Source organism: Pocillopora verrucosa, chromosome 2 (assembly GCF_036669915.1).
Source record: "Pocillopora verrucosa isolate sample1 chromosome 2, ASM3666991v2, whole genome shotgun sequence".
Lineage (NCBI taxonomy): Eukaryota > Metazoa > Cnidaria > Anthozoa > Scleractinia > Pocilloporidae > Pocillopora > Pocillopora verrucosa.
The window spans coordinates 18,152,775-18,173,121 of NC_089313.1; the positions used below are offsets into that span (position 1 = coordinate 18,152,775).

Consider the following 20,347-nt stretch of genomic DNA (forward strand, 5'->3'; position numbering starts at 1 on the left):
CAAGGATCTTAAGGTAATGAATATATGACGCCTCTAGCGAACCACTCTATGATAGATTCCTTTTCTTCCCTGTTTATCGAGATCCTGATATATTAATCGCGTCAATCAGTAAAATCAAGAGTACCTCAGTTAAAACGGTCAATCATGGCATTATGTGATCATTAAAAAGACGTACACACTTTTTTCCCAAATTTTCACTGACTCTCTGCTGAGTTTTGTTACAAATGTTTCCTACACTGTTATCATAATAGAGAATGTTGTGTCCAAACTGAATTATTCTACGAGACGAATGGACAAAGCTAAGAAAACTGCATACTGATTCCTTTCAGATAATTACAAATTCAATAAAAATCTCATGCCCACATTTCTCTCCCTGATTAGTTCGTTCACAAAATATTTTGGTGCGTGTTTATTTATCAGCTTACCTAATTAAAAATTATTCCTGTTTCCTTCATTTCGATTTCATCTGTTGTGGCCAAAAGGTCCACGAAAGTGATCCTTAGGTTTGTCGATAAAGTAATAAAGCTAAGTTTTATTTAGCTCACTCTCACCCAGAGATCGATATACATGTATCGGTAAAATAGATGAGCTCATTCAGGGCCAGCGTAATTCCAGACAAATTTCCAGCCTCCAATAGTCCCTCTCTAAGAGTTACAGAGTTGAAAATTTCAAGTAGTAGAGGTAGTATCTTTATTTAAACTCGGTAAAAAATCTTCAGGTCAAACAAAGCGTCCCAATCTATCTATTTACAATATTAAATCGGTTAAAACTACCAATATACTGTTTTGTTTCTTCCTCCTTATTTCTAGTCTGTCCCGTTTAAGTATTTCGAGAAGCAGGTTTGAACTAGTATCGTAATCGGCTTTTAAAATTGTTCTAGCTGCTCGGCTCTGTAATTGTTGTAGTTTGTTTCTCAATTTACTACTTGAGCCGTCCCAAACGAGGCTACAGTAATCAAAGTGAGGTTGTATTAAGGTGTTGTAAGCTAGTATGGCAGTAGATTCGGAAATTAGAGGCATGATACGTCTACGGACACCTGTTGCGGAAGATACCTCAATCGAATTCCAAGCTAAAAAAAGTATTTGACAACATTTGTTTTTTAAAGTATCAATGATAAGACAATCCGAACATTTCGTCAGATTAAATGAAATATGTGTTGTTATAAGTAACAGAAACAACAGGTGGAAGAAAGGCAAACAAAAGCCTGCCTTTCTCAGCCAGGCGTTTTCCCTTGGAGGTACGCGACCAAAAAGCTGATACACTGAAGACTTGATCGATAATTGACCGATTAATCCAATCATAATAAAGATCCTCGCCTCTAGAAAACGTTCACTCCATGCTCTTTGTGAAGGATCTTCGAGGCCCTTCTTTCGACTTGACAGATCGGGTCGCGAGGGAACGGGACTGTATGCCCATTTCTGTTTGAGCCCTTCAAATGAAAGTACGTGCCTCGTCCCAGGTTACGTTTACCATATATCGTTGACAACCGATTCCTAGAGAGGAACAAATTAAGAATATATATATATATATATATATATACACATACACATACATACATACATACATATACACGTCAACTTTTCACGTCAGGATAAGGCGCCTTTTCCTTCGCAGGTACAAGGTACCCAGCTCTACACACTACAACTCTACACTAACTTACACACACTTGTCGACCAAAAGCCGGCAGAAATTTAAGCAGAAGAACAAGCTATGGGTACCTTTCGAGGTTCTATGAAGAAGGTGCGGCCACCTGAGGCAAGGAAGTGCTTAAACCCTTCTGCTCTCGGAAGTAATTAGCTTAATATCTTACAATACAAAAACACGAGTACGGTTGATTGGAGATGAAAGTTATCAAACCTATCTTCCTGTTATCTTAAAATAATACAATTTCTATTTAGTAACTGAATGGCAGCCAGAGGAGAGAATTCCCTATCAGGTCTTGGGGGTTTAAGGGTAGCTTTCTCTAATAGCGCTAAAACTATGGAAAACTTTGATATGTGGGCATGATTACAAGTGCTGCGAGACACCACCTTGCTTTTTCCGTCTTCAAAATTGACTAATAGGCACACATTAAGTTCTGTTGTGCACTGTAACGTCGATCTAGTACCTGAGTATAACATCCTTCAGGGTTGGACAATTTTCAAACTGCTCGTGCAAAAGCTTGGTCGTCTCACAGAAGGAATGGTCCACTTGATACACAAGCTCATCAAGGTTGCCTAAACACATGATACAGAACAATAACATACGTATATAGCCCCTTAGAAACCCTACGTCAAAATGTTCATTACATTATGTGCAGATTAATAATTTTAGATTGAAGAAACTGCTAAATATAAAATGATTAAATTGTGAGTAAATGAATTTGGGGACAAATAAACGGTGTGGTAAAGATTTGGCTTCTTTACAATCTGTAAGTTAACTATTTCATTTATGATGTTCAACAATGGTAGGATTACAATGCGAGTTTGATCTGTACGTTTTGAAGAGTTGTGATACAGTTCTTGAAATGTCTCGAGCGATAAACATGCATAGAATTAGAAACGTGCAGCTTCTCATTTCCGTGACACGTTTTCTGTTCATTACCTTTCATGTTTCTCTCAAAGCTGTCATACAAAAGGAAACTATATTCATCAGACTGTACCTGTATATAATGACACATCATTAGAAACTTCAACCACGTCTTTTCATAATTCTACAATAACCCTTTACCTCCCAGAAGTAATTAACGTAAAACTTCTTCCTATAGTATTCATACATTATCCAGCAAACAGCAAATGAGAATACCCAAACGTATCAGGTAGAGGTTGTTACCTTGACAGCATATATAGATTTTTACTTTTAGCTAAGCTGCAAGGAGCAAAATTAATTCCAAATTCATAGAATAACTTACATTTTGGCGTCTAAGTACCTTTAAAGGTAATTAAACAAAAGTGCACCTTAGGGCTCGAGTAATTAAGATCTACGGTTTTGAACTATGTGTGTTTTGATCTTTACTTACAGGAACTGATTCATCTCCCAAAGATTCTTTGACCAAGAACTCCAGTTCACCAAGTTGATTCAGTGATGTTTCCCACTGTAAAACAGTCAAAGTACTGGTTAAGTTATATTAACACAGCGATTCCAACGACTTTGGCGACAAACAAATAGAATGGTGTGGTTTATCTACATCCTTACCAAAGCCTTGATGCTATTACAGTCATTGTTCAAACCTTCCTCGGCCAGGAGAATGAGGACAACTTTAGAGTGGGCTTGTACATACAGGTTGACATGAGTTAAGCCTTCAACCTATCAAATCAAAGCATGGAAAACCGTTAAGACATGGTGTATTCCTCTTGGTCAATCCTCTAATAGCTTTCCAAAGTTTCTTGATGTCCTTGATACGCTGCCCTAAACACAACTTAGGACGGCTCGCAGCAAATCTGGAAACAGGCCAATATTTAAAATCGTATGCGTAAATAACTAATTTTCTCTACGAGAACGTAATGTGTGTGCGCAGGTTGAGAGTTGGAAGCGCCTTTGAGGACGTTAGTGTGCACGCGTTTATGAGAACTACTTTGTGATAAATGAATACGGGTGCACGCACTTTAACGTATAGCGGTTAGTGACGTGTGAATGCCAATGCACGCGCGTGTGAGCTGTCAATGATGATAGAATGAGCATGTGCCCACGTGACGTGCAAATGCGGGTGCACACGCTGTGAGGTGAACTGATCAGTGACGGGTAAAGACGAATGCAGACGCGAGGTGTTACCCGGCCAGAGGTAAATTAATGATCGTGTGCCCACGCGATCCTGAGAGCTGGTAAGTGACTACTGAGTGCGGGTGCGCGCACACACTTAAACGGGTAGGTGAGGAATGAATGCGAATGCAAGCGCACATTGGTGCGCGTTGATTTGAGCTGGTCAGTGACGAAAAAAAATCGGACGTGTGCGCGCGCGCGCTCATAAGGGCTTATTAGCGATAAAATGTGTACACAAGGACATGAACGGGTCGATGACGAATGAACATAAATACACATGCGCGTTCAAATGAGCTGCTAGTCAGTAACGCGCGATCATGCGATCATGCGATCTAATAGTTGACCAAAGAATCACGCCTATAATGAATCTGAGTAGTGGGTCCTTTATGAATCTTTGGAAACTGTAGGCGCAAGAATGTATTTTTGTCTCTTAGTTTCGTGTTAGGTGTTTAGTTTTCGTCTTCATTAGTTTCCTTTATCAGTTATCAGTTTTGTACTTGTTATATTTATTCGCATATTGTATATATTCTGTTCGTGCGTGATTTATTTCGTTAGTTGTCTCTCCTAGTTTGCGGAACATATTGTCTAGTTGCTTCGGGTTTCATTTTTATGTCTTTTGGGTTTTTGATCACATCCGTCTTGTAAGTTTCCTCGTTTATTTCGCTTTGTCGTTTTTCAGTACTTTTCACTTCGGATGTTGTAAGTTATTTTATGCTCATTCGTGTGTTGTAATTTTGTTATTTTAAAAATAAAAAGAAGTGCAAAATGGTGAGAAAAAAAAATCCTAAAGCACTCACTTGATTCATTTCATCTCCTTCTTCGTACGGCAGTAACTCTTCCCTTTCCCTATCTGTAGGGGAGGGCGCGTCACCCAAGGGCGGTTCAAACCAATCAGACGATTCCTCATCTTCCACCTCTTCAAGAGCAGAGTCAATCGGTGGCAAGTCAGTGCCATCAGCGAAGTATGTTCCCTCCAGGCCATTAGCAATATAAATCCCAGAATCAGGTTCAACTATGTCGATGGGTGGTACAGAATGAATTCCTTCGAACGCCACAGTGGGTCCGTCCGACACCACATCGTTATTAACTGAATTAGGATGTTGAGACGCATTTTTCTCCACACAGGCCCGCGAATCTCGTGTATCTTTAGCAGTACTGGTATCCAAGCATGCGAACGACTTATCCAAAAATTTCTCAGCTCCTATGTTAAGATTACGTATTGGAGACGAATCGCATATTATCGGGGTCTTGACTAAATCACTTATCGAGCTGTTTTCTTTGCTGAGGTTTAAATCGGTCGGACCCGACTTTTCAGCGACATCTGGAGCATATGATGGCCTACTGTCATTGTCTTCGTTGCAGACACTATGGTCAGAGGAGGGAAGATTTATTTCCAGAATATCTCGATGATTAGCGACTGAGTGCTTACCCAAAGTTTGCTCCACAGAACAGGAATTGTCATTAGAGAGAGTTTTGCTGCATTTTTCCTCACTGCATTTACGTCCAGATTGACAAAAAGAGTTACCACACGACACGTCGCAAGATTTTTGCAACGCAACGCACGACTGGCAGCACGCAACACGATCCGTAACGCTTTTACTACTATTCTCTTTCATCTGGGAATTTTTCTGATGAGCTATGTCTACAGCCTGCGTTGTGAGATCGTCCAAAATTAACTTACACAAATCTACCTCGTCATTGGAAAGTGACTTAATTGAAGAGAAACTCGATTCACACGAAGACGATGAACTACAGAGCGCACCTTGGTCTGTTTCCTCTTCATGATGCTGCCTTCCACAACACGGTGAACTGGAACAGTCAATTACTTTTTCACTCGCAGACGAGACATTACACGGCATCTCTGTGCACTTTTCTTCCCCATACTGTTGCTTCTCACATTGAGGATTGGGATTTTCAACGACTTTTAACCCAACCACGTCAACGGTTTCCATAGTAACACTAGTATCGGCAGATAACGAACTTTCAATAGAACTGCTGTCAAATACCGAGTCGGAGCTTGTCGCTCCGAACTCAGCCTCTGCCTTCCCCCCATCAGAGTCTGCACTCCCTTCCCCAGCCCTTGTGTCAGCTGAGGTGGTGGTCACATTCTTATGTTCCTTCTCTATTTCATTTGAAGTTTTACAGCTTTCTTCCGTAGTTACCATAATAGTGCTGCAACCTTGTTCGTTCGCAGGTGCAGATTCATCAGACTCTCCCACAGGGTTCGTCTGCACCACAAGCGTTTCACTTGACTCGTGTTTAGGAAGTTGGTTCGTGGAGTCTTCATGATCCACCACTCGGGAATTGCCCTTAGAGCTTTTTGTTGTATTGAGAGGTGTAACAGACGTGGGATCTTTTGCAGAATTTACGGTAGATTTTCTTTCTCCTCCTGAAGATCCAAAATCTAGTACTCCGTTTGAATTCGCACGAACGTCACACGAGAGTTGAGTCAAGCCGTCGTTCAAGTGCTCACCATCATCTTCATTATTCTTCCGCCAGTAGGACAAATCCCTCACAGCAGCCGACGAGGCTGTCGTGTATACATCTGGAAATGTCCCAGACGATTCTCTCGAAGGCGGCTGTCTATAAGCAGATTGGGCCAAAGCTTCGTAAAGGTTCAGGTATTCAGACAAAGTGAGGAACGCATTCAAGATGCGAACGCCAAACGGAAGAGCACATTCTAGAGAAAAAGATAACTTCAGCATCAAATGAAAAACATTCCCACCACTTACTCAAGAAGTAGTTAACAACGGTCCCTGAGCTAGTTGTCAAAACACAAGCAAAGTAAGCAGAAAAATAAAATGCCCTGTGGGGCTGTTCTGACGCCTTTTTTTGGCTCTAAGCATATTGGTACAAAATGAAGCTTACCAGTTTTAACAGGCCTTGAAGGATGCTGTACCAAAAAAAAAGTAATTATAACAAATTATGATATAAATATATTCATTACACAAAATAAATATATCATTGACGGTAAATTACACAATGAAAGAATGAAAGGAAAAAATTTTATTATAATGAATACAAGTGCACAAAAAAATATTTAAATAACTTAAGCTATGGCAAAGGAAGTTAAAACCATATGATGTTTGGGAAAGTAATAAACATTAGGGCAGAGTGTTACGTTTCTCCTTCTTCGTTTCGTTTTTTTCGATTGGGAAGATATCTGAGAAAACGTCCAAAACCTTCAGTGGAGACCTCTCAAAAATGCGCCGCTGTGTGTCTTATTTAAAACTATGTTTCCAGTGTTTGAAGATGCTCGTACTCAATTACTTACATGGCTTTGATAAGGTTTAAGAAGAAGAAGCCTCTCTGTTATGGATGGCTCCAACTGAGTGCACAATATCCTGAAAAAATACATAAGAACAAAACAATAATTCAACAGATTTCCCAACTGAGACACAATTCTTCTAAACTTGGATTTATAACAATAAATTATTACTTTATACATTATTACAAGAAATTTTCGCGTGACATCTATTCGAAGGCCACCTGTGATAAGATATTCATTGTTCAATGCCAGACTACAAGTTCTGACCTAAATGCTATGTAGACAACACAAACGGATCATTTACAGTGGGGAATCCAAATTGATAGCTATTGTGCCAAATGGCTTTATTCCTTATATTGCTGTTGATGATGTACTTCTTGCTAATAAGACGTTTGAATATTTTGAGTGCTTACTTATTTCGGTAGAGAATACACCCTCCAAGAACATGTTGTCTGCGCTGGCATGCCTGGAGAAAGTATGATGCCTTTGTAAAACAAGTTGCTGCAACTCTCTGTCAACAAAAGAAGTCAGTTTAACAAAGAAATAATGATGTGTGGGTTTTTAAACTGGGAATGAAAGGATTTTCTTAGTACAAATGACTATGGAGTGACACAGGGTCTGGGATGGACTTTGGAAAAAATATGGACTTTGAAAACAGTAGATAGCTCAGGAAAAAATGGATGGGCAACAAGAAATGCAAAATGATAGGATAGGATGACACTAGATGAGAACAGAAATAACATGACTGGGTGAGATAAAGTGGGTGGGTATGGCTGAAATGGGATGGGAGACTATATATATATATGAGACTGGATGAGAAAAGATGAGAGGAGATCGAATACAAGGGAGAATATAGGATGGGATGGGATGGGTGGAGAGAAAGGAGATGGAACAAAATAGGACGGGATGGTATACATAGCGACTGCATGGCAGATGATTAAATGAGATAGGATGGGATGAAAAGGATGGAGAAAGGATGAGAGAGGATTGATATGATATGGAAAGAGAGATGTATAGGCAAAAAAATGAGATTGAATGAGAGAAAAAAGATGAGATGAGGAGGAATAGAAATGAATGGGAAAGGATGGGTTAAGATGAAATAGAAGTAGATAGAATGGGATTGGTTGAAACAAAATGGGATGAAAGAGGATGAAATGCAGTGAGGTGAAAATATGATTAGGTGGGATAAGATAACACATTGTGAACACTAAATTTGTGTTGAAGAAAAATTCCATGACCAAAGAAAGTGACTTAAAGACTTTCATCTGGGCTGCTAACCATAGCACACACTGGGGTGTTAACACTTTTCCGGAGCTTAAATTAAGCATTTTAAAATGATACTGTTACTTCCAAAATACACCAATGAAAGCCCAATAAAACTTGATAACACATACTTTGGGCAGATCAACAAATGGTAAAGGATCAAACACTCCTGGTAGGAAATCACCATAATGACGCACAAAATGTAAATAACAGTCCCAGATCATATTCATCCAAGAAAGGAACATCTCTTGACTTTCACACATCTGCAAAAAGTCAAAAAATTACATCAATTCATTACAAATATTGAAATTCCAAATTGAAGATAAAATTAGTTCTGCCATGTTGATCCTATAATATGATAGTAATTTACACCATATATGAAGTAAGGTCCACCTAAGATCAAGCACTTTTTATACAAAGTGTACTGGTATATTCAGTCTCACATACTATTTCACTGGCTTTGGTCCATAAATATCTATCAATAAGAAGCATTTTTTTTTGACCAAGTACCATGAGACATTCCTTGTATGTTGGTGTTTAGTTGTTTGAGTAAGCAAAAATTAATTGCTTGAGAGAACTCTTGGAGAGCAAGATTTGCCGATAAACACTCAAGACACAAATGGCTCCTTTAGGAGCCACCACTCAATGAAAAAGTCAATGAACAACAGCAACATGTTCTCAGTTTCTTTTATATTTATCTCTTGGCATCTTAAGAAGTTTTATGAATATGAATTAGGTTTTTGAGAACTCCAAACACAGATGTATCCATGGATAAGCTGCACCTTTGATTTTTGGCTTCAATTTTGTGAAAAAAAGTGCGGCTTATACATGGACGTTTATGGTATTGATCTCTCCTTTATTTCATTCCTCTCCTTCAGTTCTTCCTTCATTCAGTTCCTCTGTCACTCACCCATTTAATCACAGGGATAAATTTACATAATACATGTGCAGCAAATTGATAAATCAATGATTGAGTGATTGAATGAGTCATCATATTATCCTTACAATTTTCATTTCAAATTTGTCCTCCCAACAAAAATTCCTCAACACAACTTGGATATGACCTTATAGTCACTGATTGTGGTTAATTTATACTAAAACGGTTCATTCAAATGGAGTATCACAACATCAATATTAAAGAAATAACAAAAACCACACACAACAAACCGTCAAACATCAGAAAAGACATGTAAACAAGTCACAGTTGCCTTTATGGAAGCTTTGCATCTGAGTGGTTGAATTGATGGTGTAAGTTCTTTAGACTCTTTTGACCAATCATGGAATACAGAAAATATAACCACTGCAATAGTAGATTAATTTCAACACTCAATTGAAAATTACCCTTCACTATAACTAAAATTCATATTTTGTAGTTTTCAACTGACCATTCTGATCCGCTCCAGTGAGCCATGGTAGAAGTTGAAGGTACTGTGAAGTGTCTGTAGTCGGGTTATCAATAGTGAGTCAGGCTCACTGAGGCTCCCTCCAAGTGCCTAGAAAAAAATGTGGGTGCACTGAACCAAAGAATAGAACAAAAATTTCTACACAGCACTAAAAGGTGTGCATAGTAACTATGTGCTTATAAGGGTGAAAGGGTGACATTTTTACACAAATGGCTAGAAAACAAAGTTTGTTTCATTTCCCTTTCAGTTTCTATACACTTTGGATCAGCTTCACTCTTGATTGCTTATAGTTTGTTTGATCGGTGTGATTTAGTTTGTAGGTATGTAAGGTCTGGGATAGGGTACAGAAACCAAAGTAGATTAGTTTAGACTGAATTTAAAGAGAAACTCATAGTTTTTGAAGAATTTACTGACAATGGACTAAAAATTTAACTTTAAAATCTTAATTCCCTGCTTACAAGGGCTACCTAGCATATGATAAATAGTGACAAAGTTTCTAGGAAATCAAAAAAGGGGTTGTGAAGTGATTTGCTAGCACCAAGTCTGGAGGAAGGTAAACACAACATATATCTGAAAAATGGTCTGGGATAGGCTTGTACACCAACCAGTCAACGACTCTAGCCAAATCAATATTCCATTCATATTACAGGCATAAAAAACCACATTGGTTACCTATGTTACTGAATACATAGATCTAGAACAAACATTGTTGTACAATGCTATGCAAGTACATTGAGTTAAACATCAATAAAGATTCTCTGCGATTATTACCAAGGTGTATTGGCCAGAATGAACCGTTGCTACTTTCTCTGACTGCAGTTTACAAAGGGCTGGTCTGGCATTAAGAAAACCATGAACAAATTGTGACATTCCAACAAGTTGTCCACATACTGAGACTCGATCTTCAATAGATGCCTTTCAAAGGAAATTAAATCATCTTAGGAGCAAAGCTAACCATCACAGTTCTTTTTAACTAGTTTTCTGACTTTAAGAAAATTACCTGTAAAGAGGTAAGGTAAGATCCCAATGCCCATCTACACCCCAAAGTGGGAAGAGGGGCAGTGCCGCTAAATTTGAGAACAAAACTCACAGCTTTTAATCTAGAGGGCCAATGTAAGAACATTATGCCACTGCATAACGTGTTGTCTAACTTATTTGTTGGGTGCAGGAACATTATGCGACTGCATAACGTGTTCTCTGATTTATCATAAATTAAAAAATAATAAATAACGATTCAGGTAATTGAGGTAATTGACACAAAGCTAAGCTCAAGTCCCGAACAGCTTGAAAGGAAGAAGCAGTAAGAGAAAAATAAGTACAATAACAAGCTGGTTGTCGGACTTTAATGAAGAATAACTGATGTTAGCATGTTTAAACTTGAATAATCCCTTTCTAGTGTGGGCTGCGGGTGTATTTGGAACCGTGGCTCAATCTGAGACAAGTCTTGAACTTACATCAGAACATACGGTGTCTTAAGTCAAAACTAAAGCAGAAACCAAAAACATTACCGATGGAGGATAGAAGTAGACGATTGCATTTTCTGGTGGATCTGCTTCCTTTTTCACGGCATCTCGATCGTAAACAAAGAATATGAGGCCCTCAAAACTGCAATTTAAATTAGTTTTTCTGTTGTTTTCAAATCAGTGAATTACAACTAATCTAAGTAACTTCACATACAATACCTTGTTGCACGTACAGGGGTGATTAGAGCCGTCATACAGTTACCGGTTTTCACTAAAGTAAATCAGTATACGAATCGCTTTCCTGAAAAAAACGGAAGAAAGACGAAGAAACCGCTGTAGCGTGATGATCAAGGAGCGGCAAAGCATGTCTGTCACGAGACCCTTAGTAACCGCCCTCGATTCACTTAGGGGGTCACGCGTCACACACCCTTGGCACAACTAAGAGCGTTTCGTTATTTTAATTTTTTGTTTTGTTTTTTTTCACTTTGGCAATTGAAAACTTATATAAAGAGAGATTTTTCCACAATCTTCCATAAATCAATGATTAAAAGAATTCTGATGTCCACCCTGGAACAAAGAGGTACACAGTTTTTATCTCATGGAGGCGCGAAAACGTTCTGAAAGAATGTATAGACAAATCAACAATAAAATTTAACACTTTAAGTCACTGAGAGAAAAGGTGGTCAAACTTATGAAATAATTTTTCACGTTGTTTGGGGGGTTGAGTTAGGACGTTCTTTATATTTTAAAATCTGACTTAGCCATGTCAGCGACTTATATTTCTTCATAGCTTTTTTAGTAGTTCGCAGTGTACTTCACATCTCCCGAAAATTTGAAAAACAACTCTGTACAGTCGAAACCGAGATAAACTGAGAGGTAGATCTCTGTGCAGTATTCATTTATAAAACCTTGAATATTGGACATAATTTGACGCTATTTGCATAAAAATTGCAAAATGTATAGCCAGGGGATCTAGCGACTCGACCTACATTTTTTTTTTGAGGGGATACCAGAAATGTAACCTTTACCTGACATAAGGTCAATTCAATCTCAAGTCAAAACTCAAAATACACCTAACTACTATCTTGCCAATTTGAAGTTACTATTCCATGAAAAATTAAAGAGGAGAGTTATAATTTATTTTTTCTCTAACCATTGCGGAACAGAGAGGTGCCACTAGCTGTTAACTCTTTCAAAATTGGAAGAAGTCGTCGCCTGTTACTCGTAAAGAAGCTCATGAATACTTCAATTACAGGATAAAACTGCTATTTTTATGAAAGTAAATAGCTTTGCTATCAGCTGTCAAATGTAAAAGGGTCAAATTAATGTAAAGAAAAGGAAAAATCAATAGCTGTTTGGGAAAAAAAATAATTCAATTACTACAAACACTTGAGCTGCTTTTAGCAGGATATTAAATACATCATCTCATTTGATTTAAGCAAAAGGAATTGCTTTCAGATAAAGGGACTTAAATCTTGTAGAAATCAATTCAGAAATTCATAGTTATTATTCATTTTACATATACAGTTTTATTTTGCTTCTCTCAGTCAAATTGTGCAACAATGTGACAGTCTGAGAAGTGTCCTTATATATTCAACCCTCTTCACTTTGATCTTCCCCGGAGTACTTATCTTGACATGCAAGAAAACTTCGTCAGCATGTTTTTAACAATCTCTCTTACTTCTGTGACCCTCCAGCAATATACGATGGGATTCAGTGAAGAGTTGAAGTAAACAAGAGTGATGGAAAAGAACTTTCCAATAACTGACGTAGAGTTAGCGTTCATATCGGAAGAAAGGCTTAAGCGCAAATTAAGAACTGTAAAAGGTGTATAGCACGCCACCAAAACCACGTGAACCCACAATACGGCTGAAACTGACTTCTTAAACTTCACCATGCTCATTCGAAAAGTTCTGTTTTGTTGAACCCAGGGAAGATTGCCTCGCACCTGTACTCGCACATGTGGTTTTCTGAGCATCCAGTAAATTTTTAGGTAACAAAATGTTGAGGTGGCTAAACACAGCAATACACATACCCAGCAGATGACAACGAAAACACGAGCATTCCACAAAGGCAGAAAGCTGTTCATTATATTTTGAACACATGAAATTAAGAGGAAAATTTGGACGCGTTTGATAGTCACGACTTGTCTGTATCTTAAACGCAGTGTAAGCGCGAGAAGGCGGTCCACACTGATTGCTGTTAGGACACTCAAAGACACACCGCATAAAATGACACCAAAAACGAACCCTGCAATTCCTGTCAAGTAGCAGAGTTTCCAGTTTTCGACAGCTTTTGATGAATAATGGGTTACACTGATGGGTATGACTACAATCCCTACCATGAGGTCGGTGAATGCGAGGACTCGATAGAGGAGTTTAGTTGGCGGGTGGAAAGAAGATTCTTTCTTTAACGCAACTAGGATGATCATGTTTCCCACGAAAGCAGAAAGAGCAAGAAGAAGGTGAGCGCCGGCAAAGCTGTATTGCACCAGTGACCAAGAGGGTGTCCCATAGAAAAATCGCGAGCAAAACATCGCTTGAATAAAACTTTCCTCTTTCGCACTTTCACTGAAATTTTTCATCGTTAGATTACTGTAATTTAAGCTTAAACTGATTGACAGGTGTAGAACTTCCAAAGACTTTTTATGCCAAACCTACAGATTCCGCTTGACTCGAACTTAATTTACTTAGTTTGAACTGTGAGCGACGGCCTCAGTATAACAGTGCTGGGATATAAACTATCTATAAAATGTCTCGAAATAATTTTGAGGGTAGTTAAACGGACACCTGTTCTAAGAGGACTTCAATAAAAATTTGATCCTAATACTCTATTGTTGCAGCGGTACGTTTATTTTGTAGTAGAATAGGACGTTATTAGTTCAGTTTAAGTCCAGTAATGGTTTCACACTGCACGAAACCTGAACATCGTTTAAGTTATTCATCGAGAAAAAAAAACAGAAAAATTTTCAAATCCAATAAAGCAGCTGCAATTTTACAATGGCATAACAATGGCATAGAATTGGTCGGGAAATGAAATGCTGATTTCAATTTAAACCTTTCAGTACCTTTCAGCTTAAGCAATGGGTTTCAATTTCCAATTACTGAAAAGGAGCTAAAAACTAATAAACCGACGAATTGCATGACAAAAAGAGATCACTGGGAAGACCGTCACTTGCCCATCAGAGAAATCAAGGTTACAAAGCCATATTTATCTGTGTGTAAAAAAGAAATTAAAATGAAGTGTCATCCTTTTGGCCAACGAATCTCGAATTGAAATGTGAAGGGCTAACAATTATATTTTTAATTCAAATCTATTCTAACCCAGGATAAAACTAATTCATCCTGTTGGGGCCCTCAGTCAATTTGTCTTCAAACATCATTAGTTCCTTTTCATAGCAGTTGGTGTTAACATATTAGTAGACTTACTATTTCAGTTATACCGAAAGTTTTATTACGTGTAATACCTTCCAGTTATTGACTTTAAATATTTTATATGTATACAATGGATCCAAACGCGCAATACAGCAACAATGATCGTGGGACAAAAAAAATATTTACATCGGCACAGAGATATTTTTCCAAATGTGTGGATTTTTCCCCCATACCTCCTTGCAATAGTGCTCCGATTATGCAGCCTTAAGATTTTCCTGCCTTACCTAAAAAAAATGGCATCACATACTCCCTCATTCTACTCAAACTGGGGATGTAACTTAGAGAACAGATTCATATTTTCTTCCAGATGTGGCTTGAAATTGAGTTTTCCTCCGAGTACTACTGATTTTGAAAACGAATCATCTGAACGGAAGAAGTTCTCCTGAGAAAGTTTCGACTCGTTTATGACGGGGAAGGAGGTAGATAGGAGCTCTTTGTCGTTTTATGGAGACAAACAAAAAGTAATTACGATGTTGTTTTTCAGAGAATAACACAAAACGCTGATTGATTTGTATGGCGTAGGTGGGACACAACACTGTTACGTATTAGTGAGGCAGTGGTCACCAAAGTATCATAACTCTGGCCGAGATTAAAATTACAAGTACAAGTTCAGTTGCCGCACCATTCGTACGTCTTTCGTGTTGGCTTTGTGAAGTTACTCCGGCACTCGTTGTTTATCATATATATAGCAAGAGATTGTAAAAAATTTATAATATCTTGCATATAGACGCTCCATGCTCTAAAAGAGCTTTGGCACATTTTACCTGAAAAAAATAAAAGTTTCTCATGTTCGTGTTAGAGCGGATGTGGACATGTTTTTAATATTAAAAAATTTATCATTGTCCGAAAATCCATATCCTAGACTTTGTTTGTACTACTTCCTCGATTAACGGAAATACAAAAAGGGCAAAACTTGTCTGTGGAAAAGAAGTCCTCGTATTTAAAATGAAGTGGTACGATAAGGAAATTAAAATTACGTTAGTTGATATCTAAACAATAAGAAAAAGCAAGAATATTCTAACCAGTCACATGACATGTTTGCCTGAACCACGAAACACGTGCACTATCTGAAGCAGTATATAATTGCAGTAGTGACCATATAGATGACTCACACATCACATTGGAGGACCACAAGGTGAGTTTGCGTCTGTTCCTCCTTGGTAAAAAGAATAATCCACATTTAGAGAATGTTTTGCTCTTTCCTGTTCTGGTTTGATCACTCTACTCTGTGGGTGATTTAACTTATTTTCATCACGCCTGCCAAGCAGATTCGAAGCTTTGTGTTTCAAATATCACTGAGAAAAGAGGTTGAAAGTTTACGCACGTTCTGGTTAAGCGGCGAATTCAGGTTCATTCTGTTAACTTTCTCGGCTGAAATTTCAGGTTTACAACAGAGAATGTTTGGTATTTTTAACCTTTATATAACAATTCTAGGAAAAAGATAATATCTGATAATGTTTAATATTGTATGTACCAGCGGTTCAGTCTGTAATTAAGGGTAATGTGGTGTGATTATTTCCTGTAAAAAGTCTCTACAATTAATATTCTGAGATTTATCCGCTGCGGTGGAAAGAGTAAAGTCTTCAACTTGAGTTGTGTCCGAAAATAAATTGATTTAATGAACGAGTAACTGCAAGCATACAGGCGTGCAATGTAATTATGTTTACACGTGCAACAAATGTTATATAAAAACAAGCAAAAATTAGGATGTGGCGTACTTTTGTACTTTATCAAGTTATGACTGATGATAAAAAACATTTCAAGTGGAGTTTTCCAAAGTAAAAAGTTTCTCATAGTTTTAACCACTATTCTTTTCCATTTTCATACAGTTTCCCAGTTATTAAAAAAAAAAGCTTCGCACGCAAATCAGCAAAATTGTAATAATACCCAGTCCCTCAAACGTTTGTATCAATAGGCGCTGAAAAGCCAACATTCGTAGGCATGATTTAGTACGAAGAAAAATGAAACAAGTAAGCAGAATCTTCCAGCCAGTGTTTTCACCTTGAGTTCATGTCGTGCTCAACGTGGACAGATCAGCTCAAAGTAGTATAAAAATTTCCACTAAACCTAACGCTTTAATTCAATCATAATTTGTACATATTTTCATCCTCTACACCTGTAGAAAATATAATTTTTCAAATCCTATTTCGACTCTACAAATGTCTGCTCATGACTCTCTGTTATCCAAAAGATAAAAGCGCCCCTCCCATTGTCAGTATAGAATTAAGCTCTTTTTTTGCTCGCCACGTATGCAACTTAATTTATCACCAGATTATACATCGAGTTTCCTTTAGTACCAATGAGTCTGACAATCAAGTTAAGAAGTTTAGTGCCCGTAATACTAATTGGTAACTGAATTTCTCCTCGGAGTTCACCTTAATGAATAGTTACGCCTATTACAATTAACTTCAATAATGTTGGTTTAACTTGAACAAAAAGCTGGAAGACTTAAGTGGTTTCTCCTTAAATCAATATTGAAAAAAAATTCAATTGAGGATAATTTTTTAAAGCTATAATGACCAAAGCTTTATGAGGAACACTTAGGCGCGACATGATATTTCAAATCTTAAATCTTGCTTCGTTTTCGCAAGGCTATGTATAACATGATTCAGTAATTTAATCGGTAATATCTTATGGGCTATCCTAATGTAAGAGGGTATTTTTAGCTTTTGTTTGATTTCAACATGGATTGTAATAACAGCACGAGTCTAAATGACGAGGGGGAAGTTCCAGCAAAAGCTGTTAGGAAGGTTAAGAGCTTCGAGTCGAACGAGGCCTGTTTTCGAAGTGGTCCAACATAAAGGATAATAGTGCTCCTTATTGGAGCCTCTCCGTCTGTCATACCTCAAGAATAAGGTTTAAATCGCTTTTGAAGTTTTATCCATAAAACAATATCATTACTTAATTTCACTGATACCTATATCACAAAATCCTTGTCTCGATGGCATAGTTGGAGAGGCCCGTGCTTCAAATTGCCATTCGTTAATAAGCAAAGGCTGTAGCTAAAGGAGGGTTGGGTAGGCTTCAGTGCATTTGACCCCCTTTTTAACGGAAAAGGATGATGACTTATAATATGAGAACAACCTGGCAAGACCGACGCTGGTGTCGGATTTCCGCCCCCCCCCTCCCCCCCCCCACTCCACTCCCCCGTCGCACGCCCCCTTTTTACCCACTCACCGTCAAGTGTTACTTTTATTCAATTCAGGCTTTTTGTATTGATCGTTTGATGAAAATTTAACTCCACTTGCTTGTGCAAGTCTAAGCTGTAGAAGTGTTTGCCTTGGTAAGGAACTCCTTCCAGAGCCAGGTAAGGCGAGATGATGGAGTCACAAAATCAGTTACTTTTCATAGGCTATGCACCAAACTTGAATGATTTTGAAGTTTCCACATCAGAAGAGCAAGCTAAATACATCAAACGAGAACATATGGAAGAGGATGATAGATATTTTTATCTAATTTTAAATCATTAACTGCCATAAATATCGTGAGTAAAAAGAAGACCCTGTGTTGAACTGCGCTCAAAAGTGCTTCATTCAAAGAAATCCTCTGTACCTCAAAGTCTTTTAACAACACTTATGCCTTTACTTGATTAGTTATTTCTTAGTTTGTATACCGACACTCAGCAGGCTTTTACGATTGTGATTCACAGTATGTGGTTTCAAAAGCTTTTAAAATGAGTACGCCGTAATATGGCGTAACGCATGGCAAATAAAGTTTGAATCAAAGTTGAACAATAACGTTTGGAGACTAGTTTTGATATGTTCTCTGTTTCACCAAACAGAATGAATACCAAAACGTCTGTTATCCTCATTTTCGCCGCGGCCTTGGTAACCACGATCTCTTCAGCCAGCGGAGGTTTAGAAGAGGACATGCCCTACAAAAGCCTTCTTCGTGAGCTATGGAGGAAAGAAAGTGACATGAAGGAAACTTTTGATGAGGTAACTCGGGAGAGGTTTTTCGGATACTTGCTGCCGGTGATTCTAGCTCACACTTGCAAACTCTTCTTATAATCACTTCTCCTAAATTCTTGTTTATTTCTATAGGCCACTAGCATGAAGTCGAAGAGAACCGAAGACTGCGACTTAATCAATCAACCATGCTCTGTTGCAGTGGATTGTGAGATTTCCACCTGCGAAGGCCAACCCCTTCAATGTTATTATGGTGAATGCGGAAGACAAGAAAGCTATTGGTACAAGCGATAATTAAGGCTTGTTGCTGGATCATTTGTTCAGTTATTGGTTACAGTTGTCTTGTAGTAAATGTTAAACTTTGCCTCCTTAGATTTTCAAGTAAACGATGAATGCACAGCAAAATAGCCGAGTGTTAAAATCGATTGCGTTCAAAACATTCCCCATTCTCTTTGCCGTCATTCCCTTCTTATCCTCATAGCGATGAAACACTGCTATAACACGGTTGTGCCGATTATCAAGGAGTGTATCGTAGTTATCTCACTCCTAGATCTCGTAGTTCAAGCCGATCAACAATCCTACAACTCTGCGCACTGGTGATGAAATGAATTAAAACCTTTTAAAAATCCGTAATTTTTAAGAGTTCTCGCCCAAACAGGAATTATCACGGACCTTCAGGTCTTCAGTCACAAATGGAGCCATCTCTCTAGTTTTTAAAACAAATCGGAATGAAAAAATGAAAGGACATCGGGAAGACAAGTGTTACCGGAATGTTTCATATCAATTTGTGCGTAAAAAGAGACAGTAATTCAACCAACCTTTAATATCCACTCGGTAATAGCAGTGTTTGTTACTGAAACAACAAAACAGAATTGAGCCTGCGAATTTATCTCAGAGTGAACCTCTGCAACTTACTTCTCTAGTGTTATATACAGCAGCGTAAAAGAAATGAAGTTTCACGACTTGAATCAACACAAACTGCTTCCGAAAAATTGACTGAATAGACTAAAATCATGTGCCGAGAGCCGGATTTTCAGTCTGAATCTCTGCCAGCTGAGCCATCTTGGCAAATGATGAGTAAGGTTGTTACTTTTTTTTTAAGATTATTTTTGCGTAAAATAACCAAGTCAAAATACTTACCTGGTTTACCCAAAGCCTTTGTGAACATTTCTTTAACTTGCTTGTTATTATATTATGAATTGACAATCACACAGGAGAGAAACTCTTTGAAAATTCAAACCACAACTGGAAAAATTTAACAAGAGATTAAAGCAAAACACAAATGAAATCTTTTTAAAAAGGGAAATGCCGAAACCCGGGACTGTTCAGGGCTCATATGCGCCCTCCGAATTTGTACCAGGGACCTTCAGATCTTCAGCCTAACGCTCTCCCAACTGAGCTATCTCGGCACCAAGCGTCCAATTGAAGCTTGGTCAAGAAATTTCTATCAATTGAAAAGGGATCTAAACAACTGGACACGTTTTTGAGATCTTGTGGTCACCTGACTCTGTAAATGCAAAATGGATGACCCTGGATGTGTATCACTGAGCCTCAGTGTAACGCAAGCTAAACGCAAACTAAATCAAAGGGGAAAATTCATTTTCTCGTCGCCTGGCCTTCCTGTTAAAAGCTTGAAGGGAAAACGCGCATTTCTTCAATTTAACGTCAGCGAAACTTTGAATTCGCTCGATTACCGTGAGATAATGGACTCAGTAAGTGAAGTAGGATGTTTGATCCCCAAGTTACTTCTCCTTAATATTCGAGTGCGAAAAGGATTGTACCGCACAGCATCATCATGGCCAATATTTGAGTTTTTATTTTTGAATAAGTTTTATGTATAATTTGAAGTTTTCTGATAAATCTTCTTCGG

General features: G+C 38.1%; 2 protein-coding genes across 5 annotated transcripts; one reads left to right on the forward strand and one right to left on the reverse strand.

Moving 5' to 3' along the window:
* Window positions 1-114: 114 nt before the first annotated feature.
* Window positions 115-11,485, reverse strand: LOC131790695 (serine-rich adhesin for platelets). Of its 3 annotated transcripts, none has more exons than XM_059107944.2 (14): window positions 11,355-11,485; window positions 11,181-11,277; window positions 10,444-10,587; window positions 9,655-9,762; window positions 8,401-8,532; window positions 7,420-7,517; window positions 7,013-7,082; window positions 6,607-6,631; window positions 4,536-6,418; window positions 3,175-3,285; window positions 2,999-3,073; window positions 2,584-2,641; window positions 2,108-2,216; window positions 115-1,493 (listed from the first exon to the last, which is right to left on the reverse strand). In XM_059107944.2, exons 1-14 carry the CDS (start codon window positions 11,387-11,389, stop codon window positions 1,319-1,321), a joined length of 3,120 nt encoding a protein of 1,039 aa, XP_058963927.2. In that variant the 5' UTR covers window positions 11,390-11,485; the 3' UTR covers window positions 115-1,318. The 3 variants fall into 3 exon arrangements, with proteins under 3 accessions (XP_058963927.2, XP_058963929.2, XP_058963928.2); XM_059107946.2 differs by having other exon boundaries at window positions 116-1,493; window positions 11,181-11,242; window positions 11,355-11,469; XM_059107945.2 differs by having other exon boundaries at window positions 116-1,493; window positions 11,369-11,429.
* Window positions 11,486-15,612: 4,127 nt separating this feature from the next.
* Window positions 15,613-18,882, forward strand: LOC131790755 (uncharacterized). 2 transcript variants are annotated; one of them, XM_059108023.2, is made up of 4 exons: window positions 15,636-15,704; window positions 17,775-17,876; window positions 18,351-18,507; window positions 18,613-18,882. In XM_059108023.2, the coding sequence occupies exons 3-4, from the start codon at window positions 18,352-18,354 to the stop codon at window positions 18,769-18,771; spliced, it is 315 nt and encodes a 104-aa protein (XP_058964006.1). In that variant the 5' UTR covers window positions 15,636-15,704; window positions 17,775-17,876; window position 18,351; the 3' UTR covers window positions 18,772-18,882. The 2 variants fall into 2 exon arrangements, with proteins under 2 accessions (XP_058964005.1, XP_058964006.1); XM_059108022.1 differs by lacking the exon at window positions 17,775-17,876 and having other exon boundaries at window positions 15,613-15,704.
* Window positions 18,883-20,347: the final 1,465 nt, after the last annotated feature.

Excerpts from the sequence above, each read along its gene's own strand:
- LOC131790755 (XM_059108022.1), top strand. The coding sequence starts at position 15,673 with ATGACTCACACATCACATTGGAGGACCACAAG. Across the intron at positions 15,705-18,350 it reads TCACATTGGAGGACCACAAG|AATGAATACCAAAACGTCTG; the intron begins GTGAGTTTGCGT and ends TTCACCAAACAG. Across the intron at positions 18,508-18,612 it reads TGAAGGAAACTTTTGATGAG|GCCACTAGCATGAAGTCGAA; the intron begins GTAACTCGGGAG and ends TTATTTCTATAG.
- LOC131790695 (XM_059107944.2), bottom strand. The coding sequence starts at position 11,389 with ATGACGGCTCTAATCACCCCTGTACGTGCAACAAG. Across the intron at positions 9,763-10,443 it reads ATTCTGGCCAATACACCTTG|GCACTTGGAGGGAGCCTCAG; the intron begins GTAATAATCGCA and ends ATTTTTTTCTAG. Across the intron at positions 3,286-4,535 it reads AAGGAGATGAAATGAATCAA|GTTGAAGGCTTAACTCATGT; the intron begins GTGAGTGCTTTA and ends TTGATTTGATAG.